We start from the raw sequence: 25985 nt of genomic DNA on the forward strand, positions 1-25985 counted from the left end.
TGTAGTGACTTTAAATTCTGAGTTCCCAAGGGAACAAAGCTCTTCCCTTCTTTTTGTTATTTGTAAATTAGGGTCCAGTGGCTCCCTTCTTTTCTCAGTTGATTCATCTGTGTTTATGAACACCGTCAAACAGGCCCCTAACATGCAGTCTCCTTGTTTGACTAGTTGAAGCAGGTGGCCTTCACTCCTTGTTATGTGCATAAAAATTTACAACAAATGAGTTGTGGGGTTAAGATCAAGTGATAATGTAGATTTCACGAGAGCCTTTATGTATATTCCATGTCTGTTTCCTTCACAGTTTTCTCATTAGTAACTTGATTGTATTCTCTGCCAGGATAAATATTTGATAAAATGAGTTTTGAGGACTTCATATATACCCTGAGGTATATTAGTGCACTCAGGGAATGAAGTGGGGGGTTTTGTTTATTTTTTTGTAAAGTATTCTCTAGGTATTTCTTTGCTTTCCCTTTGACGTATGTAAAAGGTACATTATAGGTATTACAACCATGCTGTTTCCAAGGTTACATAAACCAGTGGCCCCGGGGGACTGACATATGCCACTGGTTCTGTGATTTGTGAAATTTACTTAGCTTTGGTATTTCCCTTAGTCCCAAAGCAAAACCAGGAATCTTCAGAAGTTGAGGGTTGTGAGGAAACACTGTATTCTAGATAGAAAATATCCTCTTCCCAATTTGTTTATACCTCAGCTAAACCCAGATATATAGTATTCAGTAGGAAATGATTTCAAATGTTGATACTAAAGATTATGAAGTAAAAATTTTCTTCTTGTGGACTTTTTAGGTGTAAGATTTTTAATCATGAGGAAAGTAATTTTACTTTTCTTTCCCCTACACTTTCATTACATAGTGTCCTGAAGGAGATGTCATCATTCACTCATTTATAACAAACTAGAGGCCTGGTTCACAAAAATCGTGCAGGGGCGGGGGGTGTCCCTCAGCCCAGCCTGCACCCTCTCCAATCTGGGACCCCTCAAGGGATGTCTGACTGCCCTCTTACAATCCAGGACTGCTGGCTCCCAACTGCTTGCCTGCCTGCCTGCCTGCCTGCCTGATTGCCCCTAACCACTCCCCTGCCAGCCTGATTGACGCCTAACTGCTCCCCTGCCAGCCTGATTGATGCCTAACTGCCCCCCTGCCGGCCCGGTCACCCCTAACTGCCCTCCCTTGCTGGCCTGGTCACCCCAAACTGCCCTCCCTTGCTGGCCCGGTCACCCCCAACTGCCCTCCCCTACAGGCCTGGTCACCCCTAACTGCCCTCCCCTGCAGGCCTGGTCCCCCCAACTGCCCTCCCCTTCAGGCTTGGTTCCCCCAAACTGCCCTCCCATGCAGGGCTGGTCCCCCGAAACTGTCCTCCCCTGCATGGCTGGTCCCCCCCCAACTATCCTCCCCTGCAGGCCTGGTCCCCCCCCCCAACTGCCCTCTGCAGGCCTGGGTCTCCCCCCCCAACTGCCCTCTCCTGCAGGCCTGCCCCCCCAACTGCCCTCCTCTGCCAGCCCAGTCACCCCTAACTGCCCTCCCCTACTGTCCTGATTGCCCACAACTGCCCTCCCCTGCCAGCCCAGTCACCCCTAACTGCCCTCCCCTACTGTCCTGATTGCCCACAACTGCCCTCCCCTGCAGGCCATCTTGTGTCCACGTGGGGGCAGCCATCTTGTGTGTTTGAGTGATGGTCAATTTGCATATTATTCTTTTATTAGATAGGATAACATTTAACTTCTTGCACACATACAAGGCATTCAAATGTCTTGGCTATAGAAGAGGGGGGTAACCAGATAAATGGTTCACATTTCAAATGAAAAAAAGCAAAATGTAAAAGCAACCAAATCCAGTGGCTGCTAGTATACCAGTGTCTCCTGTGGGATGCAGGTGCATCCATCGCTCTCAGGGATTGGTCCGGGGGCGCCGTGCCACTGTAAGGCTTGATGGCACTTACTGATGACTCAGTTTTCTTCACCAATTAAGGCATCTTCCTCTACCTTTTATTCTATAGTGCAGGGGTCCTCAAACTATGGCCCATGGGCCACATGCAAATACAAATATTGTATTTGTTCCCGTTTTGTTTTTTTTACTTCCAAATAAGATATGTGCAGTGTGCATAGGAATTTGTTCATGGTGTTTTTTTTTAAACTATAGTCCGGCCCTCCTACTGTCTGATGGACAGTGAACTGGCCCCGTTTAAAAAGTTTGAGGACCCCTGCTATAGTGAGTCATGACTTATGCTGGATGCTTTTGTGAACCATGTACTTCTAATTCAGCCTTTGAAAAAGTCACAATTCCCCTGACCAGAGAGGACCCAGACCACAGCTACACAAACCCCAAGCTGCCCTTTGCCAGTGACACTGCTCCTACAAGGTTACAGTCTGCATTTCCTGTGGGATAGCATTTAAAACTGACTCCAGTGTTTCAGCTAGAACCAAAGGAATGAAACCTCTGTTTTTGCATAAACCCAACTTGATGTCTGTGCACAGAAACTGCAACAATATGGTTGACTTGTAAACATCTTCCAAGAAGGTGCTGTAATTTTCCAGTTGATTTCACAACACTTTAAAGGGATAACTAGTATAATTATGCTGTACAGGATGAATGGGCCCCAGAGAATGCTGGAAATAACTTACTTCCCTCTTCCATTTATGGACGCAAAAGAGTAATAGAGAAAAGCACCTAGACAAATTTTGTTTACTAGACATGAAACATTCCGCCTTAGTGTTGGAAAAACAACAGCATACAGTATTTAAAAATAACAATGGCAGTGAAGGTTTTAAGGGTAAAAAGGTTGTCAGCTAGTCCCACATCTATACCTGATTTCCCCTTAGTCTAAGGCCTGGTCACATTTTAGTTGTCAGACCCAAACTAGTCCTCCAGCACCAGCCTACTCAGCCCCCCAAATCTGTCTGCATTTAAACTAGTAACTGGTTGACCTCCAGCCTTCCCAACATCTATACCTTCTCCATCTGAGCCTCTCACTGAAATACCTGCTCCCCTGCCACCTTCCATCTCCAGGCAGGTTTATTCCGTATTTCCTTTATTCTAGCCACATACCCACCTCCATTTTTCTGCCAGGTCCTAGCCAGCGCACTCTTCTAGTCTTCACTGGCCCCATTCAGTCCTTCTTTTACATTTTCTTAAATCGAACTTTAACACAGAAAGCTTTCACAGCCAACTTAAGTGACATTACCTGTAATTCATTTTCTCATTACTCCACCAGCTTGCACGGAAGGGAAGTCCAGCGTCATTTATAGGCAGAGAGGAAATTAAGATGTATGTAGCATCTGGCTGGTGTGGCTCAGTGGTGAGCATCAACCTATGCACCAAGAGGTGTCTGGTTTAATACTCGGTCAGGGCACTTGCCCAGCTTTCGGGCTTGATCTCCAGTAGGGGGCATGCACGAGGCCCTCCGTCGATGTTGATGTTTCAGTCTCATTGATGTTTCTCTCTCTCCCTTCCTCTCTCTAAAATCAATAAAATATATATATTTGAATTTGTACATGGTAAGAATGGAGAACAGATCTTTAATAACTATTCCTCCTCGGTTTTTCCTACAAGAAGTATAGCACCATTTATATACATTAAAGTGTACCACAGATGTGTATCTGGCCTTTTTAATCTCTACCCAGGACCTGTTCTGGATGTGATCAGTAAGCAGATACCACGTGCATCTGGTATAAACATGAAAGAAGGAAGGCTGGCTGGAAATGCTAATGACCCAGTGTTTCATGTGAATTATGGAGCACATAATATGTCTGATGACCTCATCATTTCATGTTGAGCTAAATCCTCTTTGACGTAAGAGGTTCTACCACTGCTCCTTTCACAATTTTGACATTGCTGTTCCCACCAAGTTTATAGCTGCAAAGAGAGGTCCTTTCTCATATTTATGTATAAACAGGTACCAGTTTTGATTTTATTTCATCGTATTAACACACATGACACATCAACATGAGAAATGCACAATTTAACCATTCAACAGCTTGCCTTACTCCAAAAGAACACTATATTCATATTAAACATTTATACAGTCTTTCCACCTCACTTTACAAATGTCCTGAACCATTTCCCAGCATTTCTCACATAGTCTAGTTTTGCTCTTTAAAATCACTGTTCTGTATCATCCTAGTAGACTCCAGGCTTCCCGAGGATCATATGCTGAGGAGAGCCCACCACCACACCGTCTGCAGATGCCCACGTAGCTCCAGGACTGCCTCCCAGGCTGCCCCCTCAGCATGGTAGTCTTGATTCCAAGAACTGATTTGACATTAATGATCAAGGACTAAAGGTTGTAGTGTATGACTACATCACAGTCACAAGAAGGAAGGGGACCATGGTCATGAGAAATCCCATGATAGGCAGCAAATTCCTGCCCAGATATCTAAACCAAGTGCCCTAACCCTCCTGAAACATACTTAACATTGGAACTATTGCCTTCATTTCTTAAAAATGTTCAACAGTTGTGACCAAACTCTGTTACACATCTGTGTGTGTATACATATCAAAAATTACTGTGTAAAACCTTGAGAATGTCTGATTACACCCAAAATGTAAAAGTATAAGAAAAACTAACTCAGATGATTTAACAGAACTTTTTCAATATGGTAACAATGCACCCACTCCCTATGCAATTTATTCTCCTGCCTTCATTTTAAACCCACATCATAGCACATTATCTGTGCACAAACAGTCGTGTTAATTGTTATGATCAAGTCAGTTTTAAATCATGTCATTCTATGCTGGTTTTAGCAGTCACCATAGGAAACACTAAGTCACATCCTAGTCAAAAGACTGTCCATTTCTCAAACACAGAAAAACCTGAGATATGAGTCAGCAAGTAGCTACACTTACAGTAAAGAACAATGATAACACGCCCCCTTCCCCAAAAAGCTGCTGACGTGAATTAAGGCTTCAAAGGAGGACCATATTGCAGCTGACAAAAACCTAAGCCAGGACGTTTAAAAGCAGGGATGTACTATCACTCGTGTACTTGTCCTCAGCGCCTCCTACTTTCAGCTGCCAGGATTGATTCCATGGTGATTGTAGGTCAAGGACTGAGAAACCACCTTGGTCCCACCCATTGCTGTAGGTCCCTTCTACGAAAGAAATGTTGGGGATATTTTCTGAGAATAGCTTGACTATGGCTTTCCACTCAGCTCACAACGAAACAAAATTCAACCACTTTCTCCTCACCTCCCTGTATGGTTTTATTCTGAACATTCCTTGCTTACTAAGGCCGCTCTCGGCCCGATTAGTAAACCTGAAAGTCTAAGGGAATTATAGAAATACCACCCTTCTCACATGCTAAGGGGGAAAATAACCACTGAGAAATAAGTTTCCTGCTTCTCCTCAGCAACCGTACAAACGTCTTCAGTCTTTCTATAGTTTTTCTCCCTCTTGGTAGTTTCCCTTAAAAGGCCACACTTTCACAAAATGTACCTGTGCAGTGGAACAAGTGAAAAGCACCTGCTCTGGCTGAGAATCGGAAGGTGCTGCTGCTCTGCTACCAACCCAAGTGAAGTCACATCTGGCTTTGGACCAAGTTAATCTTTCCTTAAAGGAGTACCAACCCCATTTTGAACAGTTCTTTGATTTATAAAGAGGGAGGTAGACTTGTTTAGCCTCCCAACTTAGCTTAAATCATTATGCTGCCAGATTCCTGGCTGTTGCACTGAATCCTAGATGGGTTCCCTTCTCTTTCTTCATAAAGCTGAGAAGAAGGAAAGAAAATATTAACTACCACCATCCAGGCCCAACTGGAAATCTGTGCAGTTGGAATTGGTCTGAAAAGTGTGACTAGCTACCTGCCTATTCACAATGCCGAGAAGACGGGCTCCCAGACGCGGTAGTGGTGAAAGCCCCGACTTTCTGTCTGAGGTACTGGGTTTGTCTAAAGCAGATCTTGGCAAGGCCCCTAATGGTCTGAACAGGAGAATGATGCGCGAGCCACTCGGCTGTGCGGTGAGCTTGGATCTGTGAATCAGCTTGGGATGGGATCCTTTCTCTTGGATTTACCATTAGGGTCTGTCCCTAGGAGGGCCTGCCCACCGACCCACAAGCTGGCTCAGTCTCAGCGCTAAGGTGCACTACGGAGGACGGGACAAGGACTAGAACTTGACATCTTGTAGCACAACATGAAAACGGAAGGGGACTCTGCCCTCCAACACCAAATAAAACGTGACTCCGTAAGAACGAGAGGATGTGCAATTCACTGCATATGACTAACTGCTTTATCCGTCTACGGGGAACGCTGGCATCTGCCCTTCCACTTTTGTTGAGAGAAATATTAGCTGGTCTCTCAGATGCAGATGCTGAGAACAATTGTGTTGACCCATCTTTTGCTTTTACACCATAGCTCCATTTTCCAAAAATATATATGTATGTACATATATATATTTCAGATTTACAGGGAATATTTTTTGTGAACGAGAAAAAAACTGTCAACAGAGTCACGAGTGTCTTTCTTCTCAGGAGACCTCAATGATTTCCATGCTGCCTGAGAAGCTAGACTGGCTGCCCACTTTCCCCAGTTCTTCCCGCGACCTGTTCTCTGACATGATGCTCTCTCCAAATTCCATCTGGCAGCTTCTGCGTTTAAACTGCTTTTCAAAGGGACTCTCCTCATGCCAGCTCCGCCGCGAGTCGGCTCTGTCACTCGGCTTCTGCCGCCTGCGCACGGAATAGACCTGGTCACTGCACGTGGGCAGCTGGCTGCAGCTGTAGGCAGAGTAACTGGCACTGCCTCCGTAGATGGCTGAGGCTGAGTAGAAGTGAGAGGACTCCGTGGCAAAATACCAGCTATTGGTCAAGGAAGGGGTGGAGGTCTGGGGAGCCAAGATATCTGAGTGCCAACCCTTGAGGCCCAGCCCAGCGGCAGACTTCGCCAGGTGTTGCTGGCTGGTGGAAAGGCCAAAGAGGAAGTTGGTGTGGTAGTTGTCCTCCACGCTCCCACTCCGATGCAGTGGAGATAAGAAGGACCTCTGGGTGGCAGCACTGTTGCTGGTTCTTACTGAATGCAATCGCTTGCTCTGGCTGTCTGCAGGCCTGGCAGTCTGTGGCTTCTTAGGGATGCTGGCCTCCTCCTTGTCTGGGCTGGCTTCTGGCGTCTGCTCCGATACTTCCTCAACTGGAGAGAACTGGCACAGCTTGCTGGGCCCATCCAGAGTGGCGGAAGGTTTGTAGTAGTCCAGAGCATCTTCTGATGCAGGGAACCCATGCAAGGATGCTGCCACACTGGCTGAGTACGAAACTGACTTGATATCCAGAGAGAAGGAACGCTTGAGCTTATTGCTGTCTTCCAGCTTGTCCGAGGACAGGTGGAGCCCATTGAGCGCCTGTACCAGGGGGCTGTCCTCCAATAGTGATGGCTGTGCGCTGGGCGCACCGGCGGGAAGCACAGGCTTTTGTCCTGCTGCCTCTGAGGTAGCAGAGCCGGCACAGGGTGGACTGCGGGACACCTCGCTCCTCTGTCCAGCCTCTGAGGCTACAGGGACAGGCTCACCTGGCTTCTCCCAGTGCAGCAGCTTGAGTTTGCTCTTTGGCCCTGATGCTCCAGTCTGGTTCTTAATCTTCTTCTCATAGTCCAGGAGTTGGCCCAGAAAATTGAAGTTTGGAGATATAGTAGGTCTTTTTTCTTTCACAAATCTATGAAGAGAGGGGAGGAAAAAAACACTTTGAATTTTATAACGATACTTTATCTTAAAGAATAGTGAGTAAATGAGATGGGACAGTATTAGATTTACCTTCCCAAGTATCTTTGGAAGATGACTGTTTTAATCAGGCAGACATCTCAAGTAGAGAACAGAAGGGCCTCTACATTGGGGGAGCTTTATTTTATAGCATGTCCCTGGAGCATGCTAGATAGGGGGTTTCCAGGTCCCCGAAAGCACTAGTTTTAGCTTTATTTTCAAGGACCCAAAGCTTCCAATTGTAATTGATGAGATGGTTCTTTCCTCACCACTAGGACTGCACAACCTTGGTGCTACCATCAGAAAGAAGTGCAGTGGAACAGCTACAGTCAAACCTCGGTTCTCAAATGTCTCCAATCTCGAACATTTCTGTTTTCGACCAAGTTGTTCACAGAGAAAATGTCTCGGTTGTCTAACAAAACTTCAGTTCAGTTCTCAACCTGGCAACCCTTTCATGTTGATACCTCAGCATGACAAAAAGCATCTCAGGCCACAAAGGAGACAATGCCCAAAGACACTAAACCTTCGTTAACATCCAAGCAAATTGTGCTGTGAATATTTTCTGGTTTTGTTGTTTGCTTTCATTGTTGGCAAATCGTCGATTAGCACAATTTTAAAGCATAAAGAGGCCATCAAGAGGGCTGACGTTGCTAAGGGTATGCAAGTGGTCACAAAACAACAATCACAGGCAGTTGAAGAGAGAGAAAAATTTTGATTTGGATAAACAAAAAGCAGTTAGCTGGTGGGGAGGGAGAAGCAATGACATGTGAAAAAGCCAAGATGCTGCATACTGACCTGAAAGATACCTCTGGAACGAGTGCTGAAAGTGATTCGTTTAAGGCCAGTAGGGGTACTTTGATAAATTTAAGAAAAGAAGTGTTTATTTATAGATTAAACAGTGCATTAGACATGTACTGTAATAAGAAAGGTTTGTGGGTCTGGAATGGATTAATTCAACTTTTTAACAAATCCATTCTTGAACAAATCGCCTTCCGGAACTATTTTAGTTTGAGAACCAAGTTTCCACTGTACTTCCCATCTTCCATTTCCCAATGTAATGTCTTCTCAAAATTCCCCAAAGTCACTTCCTCAAGACAGTTCACATTGTAAGTTAATGACCAAAAGACAAGGCATCAGATGGCCAGAGCGCCAAAGCACACGTTTCTGAGTTCCTTTTCTTTGTTCTCAACATGACAGCTACAGTGAGCACTATGCTGGTGCATTAAATGAAGTTAATAGAGCATTATCTCATTCAGTCCTTGAAATCATCCTATGTCAGGTGGGTATAATTACCCCATCATATAGGGACCTAAAGTCCTTAGGTGACTCGCCTAAATTACAGAGCTATTAAGTAATGGCACTGGGATTCAAAACCAGGTCTAAGGTCACCACCATGTTAAAGAAAAGTCATTGAGGGATCAAAACTAGTAATAATAACTGTTATGTTTCATTGTCGAAATAAATACTCTTAAGAGATAGTAGATAAACTCTTTATTGGCCCCTGGCCTTCATGGACATTCCTCAGAAGACGTGGGAGTGAAATTACACTGAAAATTTATATTTGAATAAGGAAAGAGAAAAATAAAAAACAAACTCCTTGGAAATCAAGTAACCAAAACCAAATGAACAAAGCCAGAAATAACTGGCTCAACTGTAACAGGTATAAATGTAGAGACGTCATAAGAAGACTTCGCACATGCTGTGAGGGTGCCTTTCTCCTGGCGTCTGCATGGCGCAGGAGGAACTTGGGGAGGAGAGCCTGAATGGAGGGTGAGGAGCTAATGCCGACAAGTGACGGACCCAGTTCCTCCATCTCCTTCCTCAAATGGAAGCTGTTCTCTTTTTTCCCAATTTGGATTAAAAAAAAAAAAGTCTCCAATAAGACATGAAGAGAACTCAGAGTCTCCAGTTACTGAAGAAAACCCCAGTCCTCAGTGTGCTCGGGTCACTGCCACCCTCCTTTTGAGAAAAGGTGAGGGGAAGCCCAGCCAGAATCACACACTGCCAAAGCCGGGCGGCTCTAGAGCGTGGCAGTGCCACTCGGTGCAGGGAGCTGGACAAGTCTTAGTCTGACAGCACTGCAGGTGCCAGGCTTCTTCCGCACACAAAGGCTGAAGCAGAGCAGAAATTCTGAGTAGTCTCTAGAGCAGGGGTCCTCAAACTACGGCCCGCGGGCCACATGCAAATACAAATATTGTGTTTGTTCCCGTTTTGTGTTGTTACTTCAAAATAAGATATGTGCAGTGTGCATAGGAATTTGTTCATAGTTTTTTTTAAAACTATAGTCTGGCCCTCCAACAGTCTGAGGGACAGTGAACTGGCCCCCTGTTTAAAAAGTTTGAGGATCCCTGCTCTAGAGCTTTTCCCTCATATTTAAATGAGAATAAATGATACTTCCCCAATTAGGAAAAGATATAATAAAATTCACATAACGGGACAGAGATCTGTTTGGATTTGTTATAAACATAAAAAGTAGCTGAGGATACATTTGACATGTGTTTGGGTAGAATTCATGCTAAATTATAAAATGCGTTCTTCTCCAACCTTTGAAAAGATCACTTAAAAATCCAGTTACCTGTAAAGAGTGTGACTAAAATAATCATGATCAGCTTTAATATGGCTACCCACCCTCAGACCTCCTCATGTTTCAGGGCATATGAAAAGTCAATCACACAGACAGGGTCTGTTCTTACCTGTAAGCTTCATCTAAGGACATGTCCATCCTCTTCATGATGTAGGCAATAGCAATGGTGGCGGAGCGAGAGATCCCAGCCAAACAGTGCACCAGGACGCAGCCATTAGAGGCTTTTGCTTTCTCTGTAGGAGTCAAATCCAAGAAAGGTTAGTGCTTTTCATCTGACAACTCAAAGTGCATCTCAGCTATTTACAGATATTTCCTTTCGAGAGGGGAAGATAATTTCCCCACCATTACAATGAAGTTCCACCCGTGTTGTTAAATAAGCAATTTGTCCCTAACTCAGGTTGACGGACTTATTCAGTACTTTTCACCATGTATTTCTTACATTTTTTTATTTTAATAACTTTCCAGAGTATAAATACTACATGATGGTTACATGATTCTACTTGTTTAGTGTAGAAAATTTCAGAAATACAGAAAAGCATAAAAAAATAATATCCAAAATCTTAAGATTTAGCTAATATTTTGTTTTCCTATCTTGTCTGTTACTTCAACCGCTTTTCCAGTTAAGAAATAATAAATTTTTTTCCAGTTTTGAGATACAATAAGCATGTAACATTATGTTACTTTTAGGTGTATAACATAATTGTTTGATATATGAGATACTAAATTTTTCAGAATAGCTTCATTTCAAACATGTACCATACATTACTATTTATATAATAGGGAGGCAGAGACAGACTTAATCATAGTAGTATCCCATCACAACATAAAAAGAAGCCAAGTCAAGTACTTTTAAAATGCTGACTCATGCCTGACCTAGTTTGGCTCAGTGGATAGAGTGTCAGCCTGCGGACTGTAGGGTCCGGGGTTCAATTCTGGTCCAGGGCAACCTTGGTTGCAGGCTTAGCGTGTGCAGGAGGCAACCAATCGATGTGTCTCTCTCACATCGATGTTTCTCTCTGTCTCTCCATCTCCCCTTCACTCTCTAAAAATCAATGGAAAAATTTCCTCGGGTGAGGATTAAAAAAAAAATAAATAAAAAATAAATAAATAAATAAATAAAATGCTGACTCATGGAACCTATAGTATCCCTATTTTTTGTTAGGAAACTTTTCTATATGTCATGAAGTTGCTCAACTTTATTTCCTGAATTTAAGAGGAAAGAAAATCAAAATATACTATAAATTAGGTTTGGTAGGTCACTTTAATAAGGACCAAGAGAATTGTTATCCCTTCCTTGATATCCAGAAGTTACTGTATGATTACATCATCTTAACTCTCCATAACATGGTAGAAGGACTCATGGGCACTGTTAGAACCAAGAACCAAGGCAATTCAACAAACGGTGCTGCCATCTCTCACTGTTGAGGAACTTTAATAGCGTTTGTGGGAGTGGATGAAGTTATTCCACACGGCCTGGAGGCAACTAATATTGTAACTAGTATGATGACTGCCTCAATTCTAAACAATTACCTGTGTGTTACCATGAGCTGCTGCCATGCAGCTAAATTCTTCTCTTTGAATTCTTGTTTTAGTTGATACTACCAAAGGTTTACCAAACCTTATATTAAAATTCTTGTAATTAACAGATATCTAAGGAATCTGCTCTGGCAGCTGAATAATAATCTTATTACCTCTGTTATATTACAAATTTCTATTGTATAATTAATTATTCATTGTGTACAAAACACCACAGGGCTTTTGAATAGTATATGGATAATCAAGCAGCTTCCCTTTAGATAGGGAAATCAAATATAATAAAATAAACTAATACAAAGCAACAATGAAACAAATACTACCTATAATAATAAAAGCATAATATGCTAATTAGACCAATCATCTTCCAGAGGAAGCCGGGGCTGCAAGGGAAGCCCGGGTCCCGGGTTCCAGAGGAAGGCCGGAGCCAGCAGCCTGGGGAAGGAAGGCCCACTCTTGCACGAATTTCGTGCATCAGGCCTCTAGTATAACATAATATTATACAAACCCATGTACATAAAGTCCCATGCCTTACTGGACTGACACAGTTCTCTTCCTTCTCTCAGCCTATACTGCTCTTAGTATTTCCCCTGTCTTGGCTGCTAAGAAGCTCAAAGCTAAGGTTTTCACTTTATCTCAATAGGTAACTGTGATTCAGATTTTATTGTACCTTCCCAAGCTTCCCCTGTGTCCCATTTTAATGTGTGTGAGTACGTGTCTTTTGATCTCAAACTCTTACTGTAAACTGCTCCAAATTCTTTTTAGAGTCCTGGCCAGTGTGGCTCAGATGGTTGGAGCATCATCCCGTACACCAAAGGTGGCGGATTCAATTCCCAGTCAGGGCCATACGCAGGCGGAGGGTTCAATCCACACACGCTGAGGGGCGTGTGTGGGAGGCAACTGATGTTTCTTTCTCACATGGGTGTCTGTCTGTCTCTCTCCCTCCTCCCTCGCTCTAAAGTCAATTTTAAAAAACTCTTATTGGAAGTAGGCTAAGTTTATTTTTTTATGTTGTCAGTATTCTCTAATTATTTTAATTAATTATCTCAAAACTACATTGTAAGAACCTAGAAGGGTCTTGCTTCTAAAATTACCCCCAAAGGGTTTAATACTGGTCACATGGTAAATACTGTCTGGCTGACTGATACATATTTAAAAAAGCAATCTTTAGAAAAAATTTGAAAAAGGTTGGAAAAAAACAACAATCATGATAACAGATGTGTAAACATGTTGAGGTTAGAGGTTTCCTTTTCTCTGTATTACAAATATTCTGCATTTCCCTTACACTGTTTTTACAATTATAACTTTTTTGATGATGTACTTTAAAAATCTAATTAAAAAGTGATTATACTGGAGTGGGGTTCATTACAACATATTTTTTTGGCAGAAGTTAGTGCTATACTGATTCTTAAAGCAAAGGAAGTAATATACACAGACCTGGCAGGGAGAAGGGAAATGTATGTAAGAAAGCTCTGTGAGGGCAGGCTGCTCAGAAGACAGTCTGTCCTGGCTGATGCTCGTGAGCGGGCAGGAAATAACCAGAAAGAAGGTTTCAGAGGTGGGGTGAAGGTGCTGGAGGGCCTGGGGACAATGAAGGAGCCTCTGTGGTTTCCTGAATGAGGGACAAGTAGGCTTGATGGTGAAAACAGGGAATTTAAAAAGTAGGTTACCACCACAGCACTGCAGGGGTAAAATCTAGGTTAAAAAAGGGCGAGAAAATAACAGATGTAAAGGGTAAGGGGGACCCTGTGAGGACATCAAGTTCCAAAGGCTAACATGAAGGTAGTAACAACTGAGATTACAGAGTACAGCTCTAAGGGGGAAAAAACTCATAATAATTTTCAAAACAGCTAATTCCAGAATGGGGCTGGAGAGTTTGCCCTGAATGACTGGGTGCTACAAATAAATCACATTATTTGTGTGTGTGTGTATTTAACCAACTTGAAACATGCTGAAGTTCCTTTTATATGAATTAAAAGTGGCAGGATGACACCAATATCTCCCATGAAAGAAAATAAGTTGAGGGCAAAGTTCTTCATATTGTCTTTTCCATTAACCCTCCTAAAGCTTAGACATTGTCACGATTTAACAGAATGAGGCTCTCTTACATAGATTCTGAAATTTTATTTTTAGCTGAAATTAGAGCCAAACGGCTCTGGACCAGTGTGATAGGCAATGAGCACATTAATCAAAATTGTTGTCTTTTAAAGACGCAGAAATTACATGATATGCTGAATATTTCCTAGAAGTACAGTGGGAGGGATCAATTTGGGAGTTTTGTTTGTGATTATTTTAAGGTGAAATAGCTAAGCCTTTATCTTAAGATGCTTCACAGATGTATCCTAACTAAAGATGAAAAACTTGGCAATCTAGAATCTTGAGAAAAAGAGAACTCTTTCAGAATTATCCAAATTCTTAAAAATTTCTCTCACAGAAGAAGTATATACAGTGAGAGGCTTAATTTACATAATTTCACTTTTTAAAAGTTCTTTTTTAAAAATTACAATAACCAATTCAGAGTATTCAATTGTGGATTAGAATACTCAAATTTATGTGCCTCGAGGGGGGAAAACAACAATTCCTCATCTGGAACATCGAGAGTCAACCCTAGCAATGCTTCCCCTCTGTTCACCTCTCCTCGAGGACCACACTGCAGACACATCACCAGCAGACTTGATCCTGCAGCACAAAATGACACAACAGCACCTCAAGCTAGAAGTCGGGTTGGGGGGAAGGGTGGCTCCAGGACTAACCACATGGGACAGATGAGATCCTATCACAGTTAACACCAAAGAAATGAGCAGCAGTGTGTGTGTGTGTGTGTGTGTGTTGGAATTTTATTAGATCCAATACTACTTGACATTACTGGCACACGGACTGAGGGATAGAAATCTGGTGGCATAAAGACTTTAAATATAATGGGATTTGTTTTCACAGGATTTTATTTTTCTCTGGGAAAAATATAGCAGCAAGGCAAAAACAGTTTACCTGGTAAGGAAAGCCACCAGTTTCCAACAGTATTTTATAGGTTTGGAAAAAGTGGGTAAGAAATGTAACCCCGAAATTTCAACTGATTTTAAAACACTTGCATACACAATCACAGTCCTATCAGGCTAAACTGCGGTAGTGCTCAGCTAACTAGAATGTCAGAAGGCCAGTCCCTTGGGGAGAGCATGGCACACACGTCACCTTGGCCACTGAATGAGATAAGCAGCATCATATGCTGTTTTCAGACCTCTGAAATCTCTGAAGTAAGCTGCTTTTCTCTAAAGGAAAAAAGGGGTAGGCGGAGGGAGTACACCTACACATGAGACTACACATGAGCTACTTACCAATGAAATCTACAGATTTGTCCAACCAGGGCAAAATTTTCTCACAAAAGCTATCATTCACAGGCACACGCAGGAAGTGCGACTCGGGGATGAAGTCGGGCTTTGGGCAGGTATTGCTGGCGTTTAACACATAACCGATCCCATTCTGTTGCATCAGCTCCTATGGAGGGAAAGAGCAATTAAAATGACTAGTAACATACTAGCACAATCATTCTGAAAGAGTAAAGTTTAACCAATGATAAAAATGACCAGTTTCCTTGAAATAATCAAAGTTCATTCAATACTAGTTTCCTAGAAACTGCTCAGAGTTCATTCGATAGATAAAATCCAAAAACCCAGTGACATTTATAAAAAGACTTAAGATAAAACCAGAATTTTTTTTAAGGGCAAAAATGGCTGTTTAAAATAGTATGCTTGAAGGTCATACATCATTAACACAGTCAGCTCTCAATTACTTTGTTACTAGAGAGACAAGTAGAACAAAGAACGTAAAACCACAACTTTACTACGACTTCAGAATGCGTGTCCATACAACAAGAGTATTTTCTTCCCAAACGCAACAAGCTGGTTGTTCTCTAGGACAGTTCTAGGTGGTATGCTCACTCTAAATATTCGTTTTAAAGGCTGAATCTATTTCCAAAGATTTAATTATCAACTCTACATCCTGATGATTCTTAAATTTCTAATCCATATTTCCAACTCTCTACTAGATATCTCTATTTGATATTCCTCAGACCCTTCAAACTCAAAATGTCAGAAGCTCAACACATTATCTTTCTCCCTTCTCTGCCCCAAATTCCTGTTTTCTCTCTGTAATCTGAAATTGGTTTGCGGTAATAACATCCACCCAGACACCTGAGCTAGAAAACAGGCTCGTTTGACTTTCCGTCTTTCTCACGACCCCCTCACCCAAATAAATGGGTGCCAGATCCTCTTGGTATTGCCCCCTTCCCCCCTCTAGCCCCCGATTATCTTCTTCCCTCCATTCTCAGTCACTACTGCTCAGTGGTCAGTCCTCATCGTGATAACATAAAGCCACCAGGGACCTCTTGAAGTTTGCAGTGTTTTCCTCTCCAAACCATAAACTGAACACACACTAGAGTAATCCTTCTGATCATTAACACAGGCTAAGTGCTTCATCCACACTTTTAATGTCACTGTGTCTCTGGACTGCCCGCTCCAGGGCCCACAACCTCCAAACCCCCAGCATCACACGCGCAGCCACCCCTCCGCGCTGCTGCTCGCACCACTCCTGTGCTTAGCAGGCCGTTTCTCATGCTGATGACGCTTCCACTCTTCCTACTTCGTTCAGATTAACCTCGCTATGAACTTTCTCACGGCTGCATTCTGAACCACTGCGTTCTATGTCCTTCCAAAGTAGGCTGCCCACACCATTAGTAAAGCACCAGCATGCTGTGTTATAATGAGCAGATAATGCTTCTCTCTCCTATTAAGTAGTGAGGTAGTGGGATCTTAAAGTGATCCTTGCTTGTTTTTCTACCCTCAGCACCAGGTACACAGCTGCTTTCAAGACGTGTTTCTTCAACTGATACCCGTCTACCCTTTTCCAGGCAAGCTCACACAACCCGCTTTGTTTTGTCAGCCACTGCTGCCTCTCGAGACATGCTCTAAGCCTGAAGTCAGTCTCTCACAAGCAGCTGGCCGTGGCCATTCTTCCTTTCCTTGTAATGCTACCTCCTCTACAAATCTTTCCCAATGACCTGACAGGTCATTTTCTTCTTTCACCTTCCTGAAACATGCCAATTCCCTAACCCCTTCATTTGCCATATTTGGCACAATAAACGTATTTTATTTTACATAAAAGGTAGAATTAATAAATCTAGATTATATATGCAACCCTATCTCAACTGTGAGATGACACTGTCAAGACACAGCTTTTGGAACGAGGCGAGCTTCTTACAGTGGCCGACCTCCAGCTGTGCCCAGGCCCGTCTCCTGAAGGTCTCACATGAGGCGGTGAAGGTCAGCATGGTCTTTGCTACCACAGCCTTTAAACTTACATGTGGCCGAGATCACCCACTACTGTATCTCCCAGGTAGGAACAGACGGCTCTTTGAGGAGACTTATCCAAGTCTTATTTGCCTTCTTTCCCCCCTTCTGTCACCTCAGTTGCAGTCAGTAGACGACATGGTGCTGGTCTTTCTGCCATGTTGACATTGGGACCTGCTGTTGGGGTCGGGCTATCCACGTGCACCTTCACTGTCCTCACACTGACGGCCGCATCACCAAACTGCAGATGCATGGCTATGGCCTCATTTAGGGAACATCAGTAATCCAGGTTTACCACACTGTTTGCATCCCATACGTACAAAGCAATGTACCATAAAAGGTGCATTTAAATAGTAGTTTTATTTTAGATAAAACTGGCAAAAGAGGAAGGGAAAGATATTAATGTGTTGAAATTGAGTGATAATAAAATAATTTAAACACAAAATGAGAAAAAATGGATTAATTTCACTTGATTTATAAAAATTTTATTTATAGAAAATCTTTTTATTAAATCAATTATCCAGCTGCTACCTGAAATTCTTTTTGTAATAAGATGGGATTTAATAAATTAAACATGGTCATTTTTAAAAACAAAAAGTAAACAAAAGTCATAAAATGTCACCATATAAAATTTAAATATTATTTGGCTACTAAATTAAATGCCATAAATAAGGACCCTCTCATCTGGATTGGTAGTTACTATGTCTTTGAGAAAAGTCAGTTAAAGGAGAAAAATCAATAAAATGATACATATGTACTTAAAACATTTTAACTAAAAACAAATAAATGTACATTAATTTGCTAACTTCTGATGTAGGACTATGGGTTTTATTTTTATAGGTTATCTGACTGGAGTTCTTAAGCAAATCACAAGCAAATGCATCTACCACTTATGTTTCCATTTCTTTAATGGGCAAGAACTTGTGAAACAATATGAGAACAGAATCCTTCTACATTATGACTGTCCCCTAAATATTTTTTCAGTTGCTTCCTCCCACCTAATTAGACAGAAAAAAAAACGTAAAGCAATTTGTCTTTCCTGAATCTTTCGAAAACATTTAGCTTAGGTCACAGAAAAACAATTATCTTCCCTCATTCATAGTTCATTGGTGTATGTAATGTTTTAATTACTGTACATAATGATAATAAGCACACTGTCCTAAACAGGTATAAGAGCAATGGTGGAAGTAGATGTGCGGCAGCCAGGAGCCCACCAGGCGGTCCCCTGCTGAGGGCATCAGGTGGAGATTTCAGTGCATGTCTAAAGTCAGCTCAAGTTTTGCTGAAGTTTCACATCACTATTCACTAACCTGCTCCCCTGATCATTCTTATATGCATATGAGCAGTTGAGAGGGCGTCTGTGTCAATGTTCTGACAATGGAACTGCAATGGAATTACAATTATGAAGAATGGGTCTACCTCTGATTATTTTTATTCATAGATGGATGTCAACGATTTCTTACTAAATTATAAAGATATTTATGTTACCATTCAGTTTTGTTTCAGAATATTGTGTAAAACATACACAACTGAATATTACTGTGTTCCATAATTAAACATCATAACCTTGAAGTTTCCAAAGAGCAATCATGTTATACTGTTTAACATTTAGCTCAACTTTGTGCAAAGTCTGCTAATAGATACTTTGTACTGATAAAATACTCTTTATTCTCTGTCTTCAACTATCCTTTCAACACCATGGCTTCCCAGTCCTTTAAATTCCTCCCCTTAACCGCTCACTCCCGTGAGACCTAGTCTGGTCTCTGCCGTTACCAATAACCACAAACCCTCCCTAAACTCGACCTCACCAACTCACTCTCGGACTCCTTCCTCCTTCCAGCTTGCTCTCTTGTCCCAGTACTCCTGGAATCCTTCAGTCCCCCCAGGACTTATAATCTGTTGATCCTACCCCTTTTAGATCTGTCCTTCATCCTCATAATGTTCCTGTCTTCCTTCCTTGCCCAGCTTAAATTCTGTGGTCAATCATAATCACTGTTGATTTCACTCTCAATTCCTTTGTCCCACTATTGCTTCTTCACACGCATGTGGCAAGATTACAGCCCTGGTTAAATCTAATTCTCTACCTCCTCTACACCTGTGAATCCATGTGCTGAACATGGCCAGAGGAAAAACACTCAGCAACACTGCCGATCTCACTTTGAACTCATTGCTCCTCAGCAATCATTCTATTTCCCTAGTCTGTTCGCTTTTTCTCTCTCCTAGATGCCATTCCATCCATTTCCCTTTCTGTCCAAACTCTCTATATGTCCTCCTTCATCCTCACTGTCAGCTGACAGCTGGTCGTGTTTCCTACTACACTGAAAAAGTTGGAACAATCAAAAGCAAATTTCAATAAACTTCTGCTACCACATTTACCCTTCTACCAGCACATGTACCGATATACTCTTTTTTCTCCTGTTCCTGTGGATGAACTCAGTGTGCATGGAATAATGAAAAGCACATGGCTACCAGCCCCAGGAAAACCAGAGCACAGCTTAGCACACTACTGTTTATTACCTGAATGATTTTGGGTACCTAATCTCCCGCAGCTTTAGTTTCCTCACCTGTAAAACAGGTGGTCACATAATGCTGTATGTCAATTATATCTCAATAAAAAAGCTTATAAATCATATGGTATTATGAATTATATCTCAATAAAACTGTTATCCCCTCCCCTCAAAAGGCTATGCCTGGCCGGTGTGGCTCCGTGGTTAGCATCGACTCATACACCCGGAGGTCACCAGTTAGATTCCGCTCGATTCCCTGGGTTGTGCGCTGGATCCCCAGTAGGGGGCGTGCAGGACGCAGCCAATGGATGATGTTTCTCATCCATGTTTCTATTTCTCCCTCTTCTTCCTCCTTCTCTAAAATTAATAAAAACATATTTTTTAAAGCCTATAATGTATATTTTTTTACTAATTCAAACTGTTTTTTCCCCTAATTGGCCTTAAGTAGAAAAATTATACCAACTGTAGCAGGCTGGAAATAAAAAAGGGTTCATGCGGTAAAGTAGAAGAGATTATCCCCTAAGAATTTTTAAAAATGGATTCAATACATAATTTTAAAAACCTTCAAAAATAAATCTTAATTTTATTATTAATTATGATTTTCATGTACTATTTTTTCCCATTAAAAGTTTTTTCTGCCCTAGCTGGTTTGGCTCAGTGGATAGAGCATCAGCCTGCTGACTGAAGGGTCCCAGGTTTGATTCCAGTCAAGGGCACATGCTGGGTTGCAGGCTCAATCCCCAGTAGGGGCGTGCAGGAGGCAGCCGATCCATGATTCTCTCTCATCATGGATGTTTCTATCTTTCTCTCACTCTGCCTTCCTCTCTGAAATCAATAAAAATATATTTTTTAAAAATAGTTTTCTCCTGAACCATAAAATAAACTTTCCCCTGTAAACTAATTTTTAAATATGGAGTCTATAATCTGTTGGTAGACTGTGGAGTAATAGATAGAATATAGATTAATATAAAGCATTAATAAAATCGCTCTATTTGGTTAAGTCTCCCGTGTTCAGCTAGACTGAAAACAGATGTCCCATTAAATCACAGCAATTCTAGATAATGGAATTGTAATTTTTCTTTCAGAAGTCAATTCAGGGAATAATTTTGCACGAGCCACTCCTTTTTCCCTCAAAACTGACCTTAGCTCCTACTTTTTCCATCTAGCCTTTTTCAACCAACCACACCCACTGTATGTACCACTTACCCTAGCAACTGGTATAACCACCTTGTGATGACAACAATGAGTATCCCTATACACCAGGCACAGTGCTTGGTGCTTGGCATATGTCATTTCACTCGAGTCACACATGAACACTAAGAGGCAGGAATCATTACGGTTTGCAGGTGAAGAAACCAAGATTCAGTAACTTGGCTAAAGTGACGTGGCTGGTAAGTGGAGACCTGGGATGCAAAACTGCCGCCTCCAAGGCTGGCTCCGGTCATTATGCCACTCTGCCTCAGCATCGGGAGTGACACTGCCAATCACCTTGTTTTGTGAATTCTTCTTTAGTGAACAGGTCTTGTCTAACCAATTGCACACTGTGGTGTTCTACACATAGTGGACACTGAATAAATGCTGTGTATTTACCGAAAATTTTGATGACTTTTGTCTTCCTAGGTCGTACAGAAACCGGAAAGCAGCATTTGGCTACTGTGTCTGGGGAATTGCCTAGCCCTTACACTAGTAAGGAAACCAGAGAGAAAAGTAGCAGGAGTCCTTGTGGCAGGCAGAACAGTAAGGCGGCATAGCAACCCCAGTTTTGCACGGTAAAGGACTGAAAGCAGAAGCTACACAAAGAATGCTGGCAGCACACTGTTTAAAACAGGAAAAGGGGACAGTAGAGCTGCTTCGTGAAGAGGCTGAGGTGGCTCACGACAGGCACAGCTCTGGTTTAGTAACTACTCGAAGTAGGCAATTTCGTCACACATTTTATGTAGTTAAGTGAGAAGCAAGAGTCTCTATTTGAAATTTTAAGTGATAAGGGAGAGAAGCGATCAAGAACTTCTGTCTTTTACATAGTAACTAGAGATTCTTGCTCAAATTCCACTCAGTTCCGAGTGGGCATCAGCAAACTACTTTCAGTGCAATAAGCTATTCCTGGTCCAACTCTAGTACAAAGACTAGAGGATAAAGAACAGACTGTAAGAAACAAAAGTATAGTTGTGAGGGAAAAAGGAAAATAAAAGTATTCTTTTTGCTACCAATGACTTCTTATGGCCTTCTACGCAAGAGCCATGTCTTTGAGACATAAGTAAAAATTAATACACGTTGAGAGCACTGGCCTGCACTGGCTAGTAGGGCAGCCACAAGCCACATGTGGCTACTGAGCTCCTGAAATGTGGCTCGTCCACACGGAGATGTGCAGTAACTAACTACGAAATACCCACCTGATTTTAAAGACTTAGTACAAAATATGTAAAGCATTTCAGTAATTCTTGTATTGGTTACATGTTAAAGTAATATCCTAAATATGTTGTGATAAATAAAATGTTTAAAATTAACTTCACCTGCTTCCTTTAACTTTTTTAATAAAGCTATTGGGAAATTTTAAGTTATGTATGCGTCTTGCATCACATTTCTCTTGGGCAATGCTGGTATAAAATATATGGGAAACGCAGGGAAAGAGAATCTCAGTTGTGACTGAATAGACCGTTAAGATCTGTCAGTCCTTCATAACCGCCTATTACAGACAGTTCCATTTTCCAGAAGATGGGTACTTCTGATGTTCTATAAACACGGGACTTAAAGCCAGAGGTGCTTGGGTTTGAATTTGATCTCTGCCACTGACCAGCTTAAAGCCAATGACTTCCTAGCCACAAAATCTTGGGTACATGGCCAACCTACCTCCTAATGCCATTATGGGGATTAAGCACAATCATATAAAGAGCCTAGAATTTTAAATGGTAAATAACCTTCCCAACAAAATTTCTGTGACATGGTTTTACCATATTTTGGTGTCACTTTTTTTTTTAAAGACTGATAAAATCAGTGGCCTATGGGTGCTGTTTTTAAAGACTTTAGTTTCTAAATTTTAATCAAAAGGAATGTACTATTAGTAAAGATTAAAAAATCTTTATCTTTGAAGAACTTCAAGAAGCATATTATTTCTCCTGGAAAGTTTAAATCAGAGAGCTGAGAAGGAAGATCAGAGGCCAATCTGGTTCTAAGACTCATCATAGGGAATTCATTTGACATTTGTGGAATATCAACTTCCTCATTCATCGAATGGAGGAGGATGAGTAGAGGATCTCTGAAATCCCCTTCAGCACGAAGACTCTTCTCAGCAATGAACCTGGGAGTCAGAGATAAACCTCTATGCACCACTTTCAGCGTGGCCGCCTACCAGTGCATTCTTCTTTCTCACCACTCCCTAGTCACATGTTTTAATAAAACAGCTTTCTGACGGTATTCCGTACTCCCTGCCCCAACTGTTTCACCCATGAACTTCCTACGACCACTTCCTCTCAATGGATCGACTTTAGTACACATTTAGAAGCCAGTGAAAATGAGGAAACTGTTGCCCTGTCCTCCACTACAGTTTAACTGCTCTCACTTTGGGGGCACTCACGCAGTGGTTAACTAACTCATTTGTTAAACCTGGAAAAGGTATGTAGAAAAATGAATGTGACATTTAATCTAGGGTCAAAGATAACTAAAGTGATCTGTAACACAATGATGTGTGAAATCACCTACTGGTTGACTGGTTGCATTTCACTGGGGTAATTGTGGACAGGGTCCCTAACTAGAAATTTTATATTCATTTATTTTCTGATCTGAGATTTTAAATAAAGCATCTCCCATTTTGCCCTAGGGAGGCACGTGACTTTAGGAAATTAATTCTGCTTTCTGTGACATGGTTTGCTTATCTCTAAAAGAGAATTAATAAGCATCACATGCTCAAAGGCATTGTGACCTCACCAGAAAGGCTCAGTACAAACATCAACTATCAAATTTCAAACAGGCAGATCTCACAGTAAGAGCTGATAGAGTAACAACAGTGTCAAGGTAAAATTTTAAAGAGGCAGAAGTTTTGAGAAAAAAGGAAAAAACAAAAACGGAATGCCTCATGGCTGCCCAATGACGGTACTTTTCCTCCTGGAAAGCCTGGCTTTCCCCTGCTAATGCAAGCCAATCTGGACGCTGCTTTCACAGGCGGCCCGATTCTTTCAATTCCTCAAGGAAAAATGTTAAGGTTCTGCCTTCATATAGCAAAGCAGCACTTGAAAATCGCCAACAGCTGAATGAATATCTTTGATTGCTTTTTCAACTAGAGGTGATGTAAATTAGAGGTTTTAGAGAAAAGCCACTTTTCTGAGTACTTAGAACACTGTTTCCTATCACTACCGGTTAAGACAGTGGTTCTCAACCTGTGGGTCGCGACCCCTATGGCGGTCGAACGACCCTTTCACAGGGGTTGCCTAAGACCATCCTGCATATCAGATATTTACATTACAATTCATAACAGTAGCAACATTACAGTTACGAAGTAGCAACGAAAATAATTTATGGTTGGGTTACAACATGAGGAACTGTATTTAAAGGGCCAGAAGGTTGAGAACCACTGGGTTAAGAGGCTATAAGCTGTGGAGGCAGACAGATTTTCTATTACTGTTATGCTTGTACCATTATATACAACAGCCTCAACATGGTGGTTCCTCTGTTGGGTACACCTCGTTCAGTACAGACCACAGCCTTTCCAGCAAGAAACCATGCAGTTCCTTCTGCTTTCTCAACCAAACTGCTCCAATGAGCATCAGACAGTGCAGCCTGCAGTGCACCCTTATCCCTGTCCTTGCCATCGTTTTACCACATCCCCTGCCCCTCCAGCCAGCGATCACCATGTTGTCCTTCCTCCACCCAAGTCCACCCGAGCCCTTGTAGTGTGCTGCAGTAAGTACACACACTTCTGAATGCTGTTTAGCCTTCCCGAGTGTGCCCAATTATTAAAATAGAAAAATGAATACACTAAGAAAAGAAGGCTAAACTTCTGAAAAATCCTGTCCTATTCCAGGTCTCTTGGACCTATGAGGAAGAAGCAAATATGACAACAGTGTGGGCTTCCTATGGCAATCGTTAACATCAAACAAAGCAGCACTCCAAAAGATGATGTAAGCGCTCGCCAGGAGTGACCCTGAGAAGGGTGTACTTCCTGGAAGCCAGGTGTGTCTGACACCACAGCGCATGGGCGATCGCTGTTTCTCCAGCTGCTAACAATAAACCCTGCAATGAAGGACATTTTCAAAGCACCCACCTTGTTGAGGACATCTCCCTGGCAGCCAAGATAAAGATTGGGAAGAATTCGGGTTGGCCCAATGTTGGCAACCGGTAAGCACGGCTGAGAAATACAGGTAGGAACTAGAGTGGATTTTCCTTCACAGAGGCCAGGGAAACAACGGGAGAACTCAGCAAACCCACCTAAGGATAAGCAGAATAAAATTATGCCATGCACAAAGACAGAAATCAGCCTCTGTGGACTACTCGAACAAAACCGCCTAAAAAGAAAAATCAAATGCTGTACAACTGAAGCTAATACAAAGTAATAATGAATGTAAACTGTAATTAAAAGATAAAAAAGGAGAAAATATTAGAAAAAACATGTTTATTTTTATCTTGTCATTTCTGATTTCAAATCTTATGTTTTATAATTTTCATAATATATAAGTATAACAGTCCTTGTATGTAATTTATACATAAGTAGATTTTAAAAAAGAAAAAAATTTAAATCCCATCGATGCAAATGGAAACACTCCCACCTATTCCAGTCTGCATGCTGACTGCTGGGCCTGACACACAACCCAGCACCACGTCTCAGCTCGTGGGGCCACAGCAGGGATGCGCAAACCTCGAAGGCACTCAGAATGCCTCTTCTCTTCCTCACGTTCTCCACTTCCACACATCCTGCAACATTTGCTCCCCGCTCCCCATCCTCGTGCAAATGCTTTTCATGCAATGTAAAGAGTATTTAAGGTAAATAGCAAGTAACCAAGGCAAGACAATTATTCACAGAAACAAAAAGGGGATATAAAAAAAATGCGAACTGGGGCCATATGACATTTCTTCAAAATATAACTAATCAAGTTAAAAATTCTTTCTGGAATTAAGTTTAAATCTTTCTATTGTACAGGTTTTTATTGCAAAGGTATCAGAAACATACTCCGCTCTACCCTTACCGATACTGTCTATGCCAAGCCCTTGGGATTCCCTGAGTACTTAGTCAAGGTTCCCATCATTACCACTGATTCCTGAGGTCTCCTGTTCATTCCGCTGAGCACTATAAAGAAGTGCTGACAGACCCTAACTGGTTAGGGTACAGGGGGGCCTCA

The 25985-nt window shown here is 41.9% G+C and overlaps 1 protein-coding gene across 7 annotated transcripts in view; it reads right to left on the reverse strand.

The window, feature by feature from the left end:
* Positions 1 to 3891: 3891 nt before the first annotated feature.
* The window catches only part of DUSP16 (dual specificity phosphatase 16), a 101708-nt gene continuing 79614 nt past the window's right edge, over positions 3892 to 25985 (reverse strand). For 6 of the 7 annotated variants that reach the window (XM_059682225.1, XM_059682224.1, XM_059682228.1 and 3 more), the window contains exons 5-8: positions 24914 to 25077; positions 15143 to 15302; positions 10387 to 10510; positions 3892 to 7649 (exon numbers count right to left, since the gene is read on the reverse strand). In XM_059682225.1, coding sequence (XP_059538208.1) covers positions 6473 to 7649; positions 10387 to 10510; positions 15143 to 15302; positions 24914 to 25077 — 1625 coding nt within the window. In that variant the 3' untranslated portion in view covers positions 3892 to 6472. Of the gene's footprint in view, positions 7650 to 10386; positions 10511 to 15142; positions 15303 to 17267; positions 17519 to 24913; positions 25078 to 25985 lie in introns of those variants that run through there. The other variant, XM_059682230.1, reaches the window with a different exon arrangement.

The sequence above is a fragment of the Myotis daubentonii genome, chromosome 2, assembly GCF_963259705.1.
Source record: "Myotis daubentonii chromosome 2, mMyoDau2.1, whole genome shotgun sequence".
Lineage (NCBI taxonomy): Eukaryota > Metazoa > Chordata > Mammalia > Chiroptera > Vespertilionidae > Myotis > Myotis daubentonii.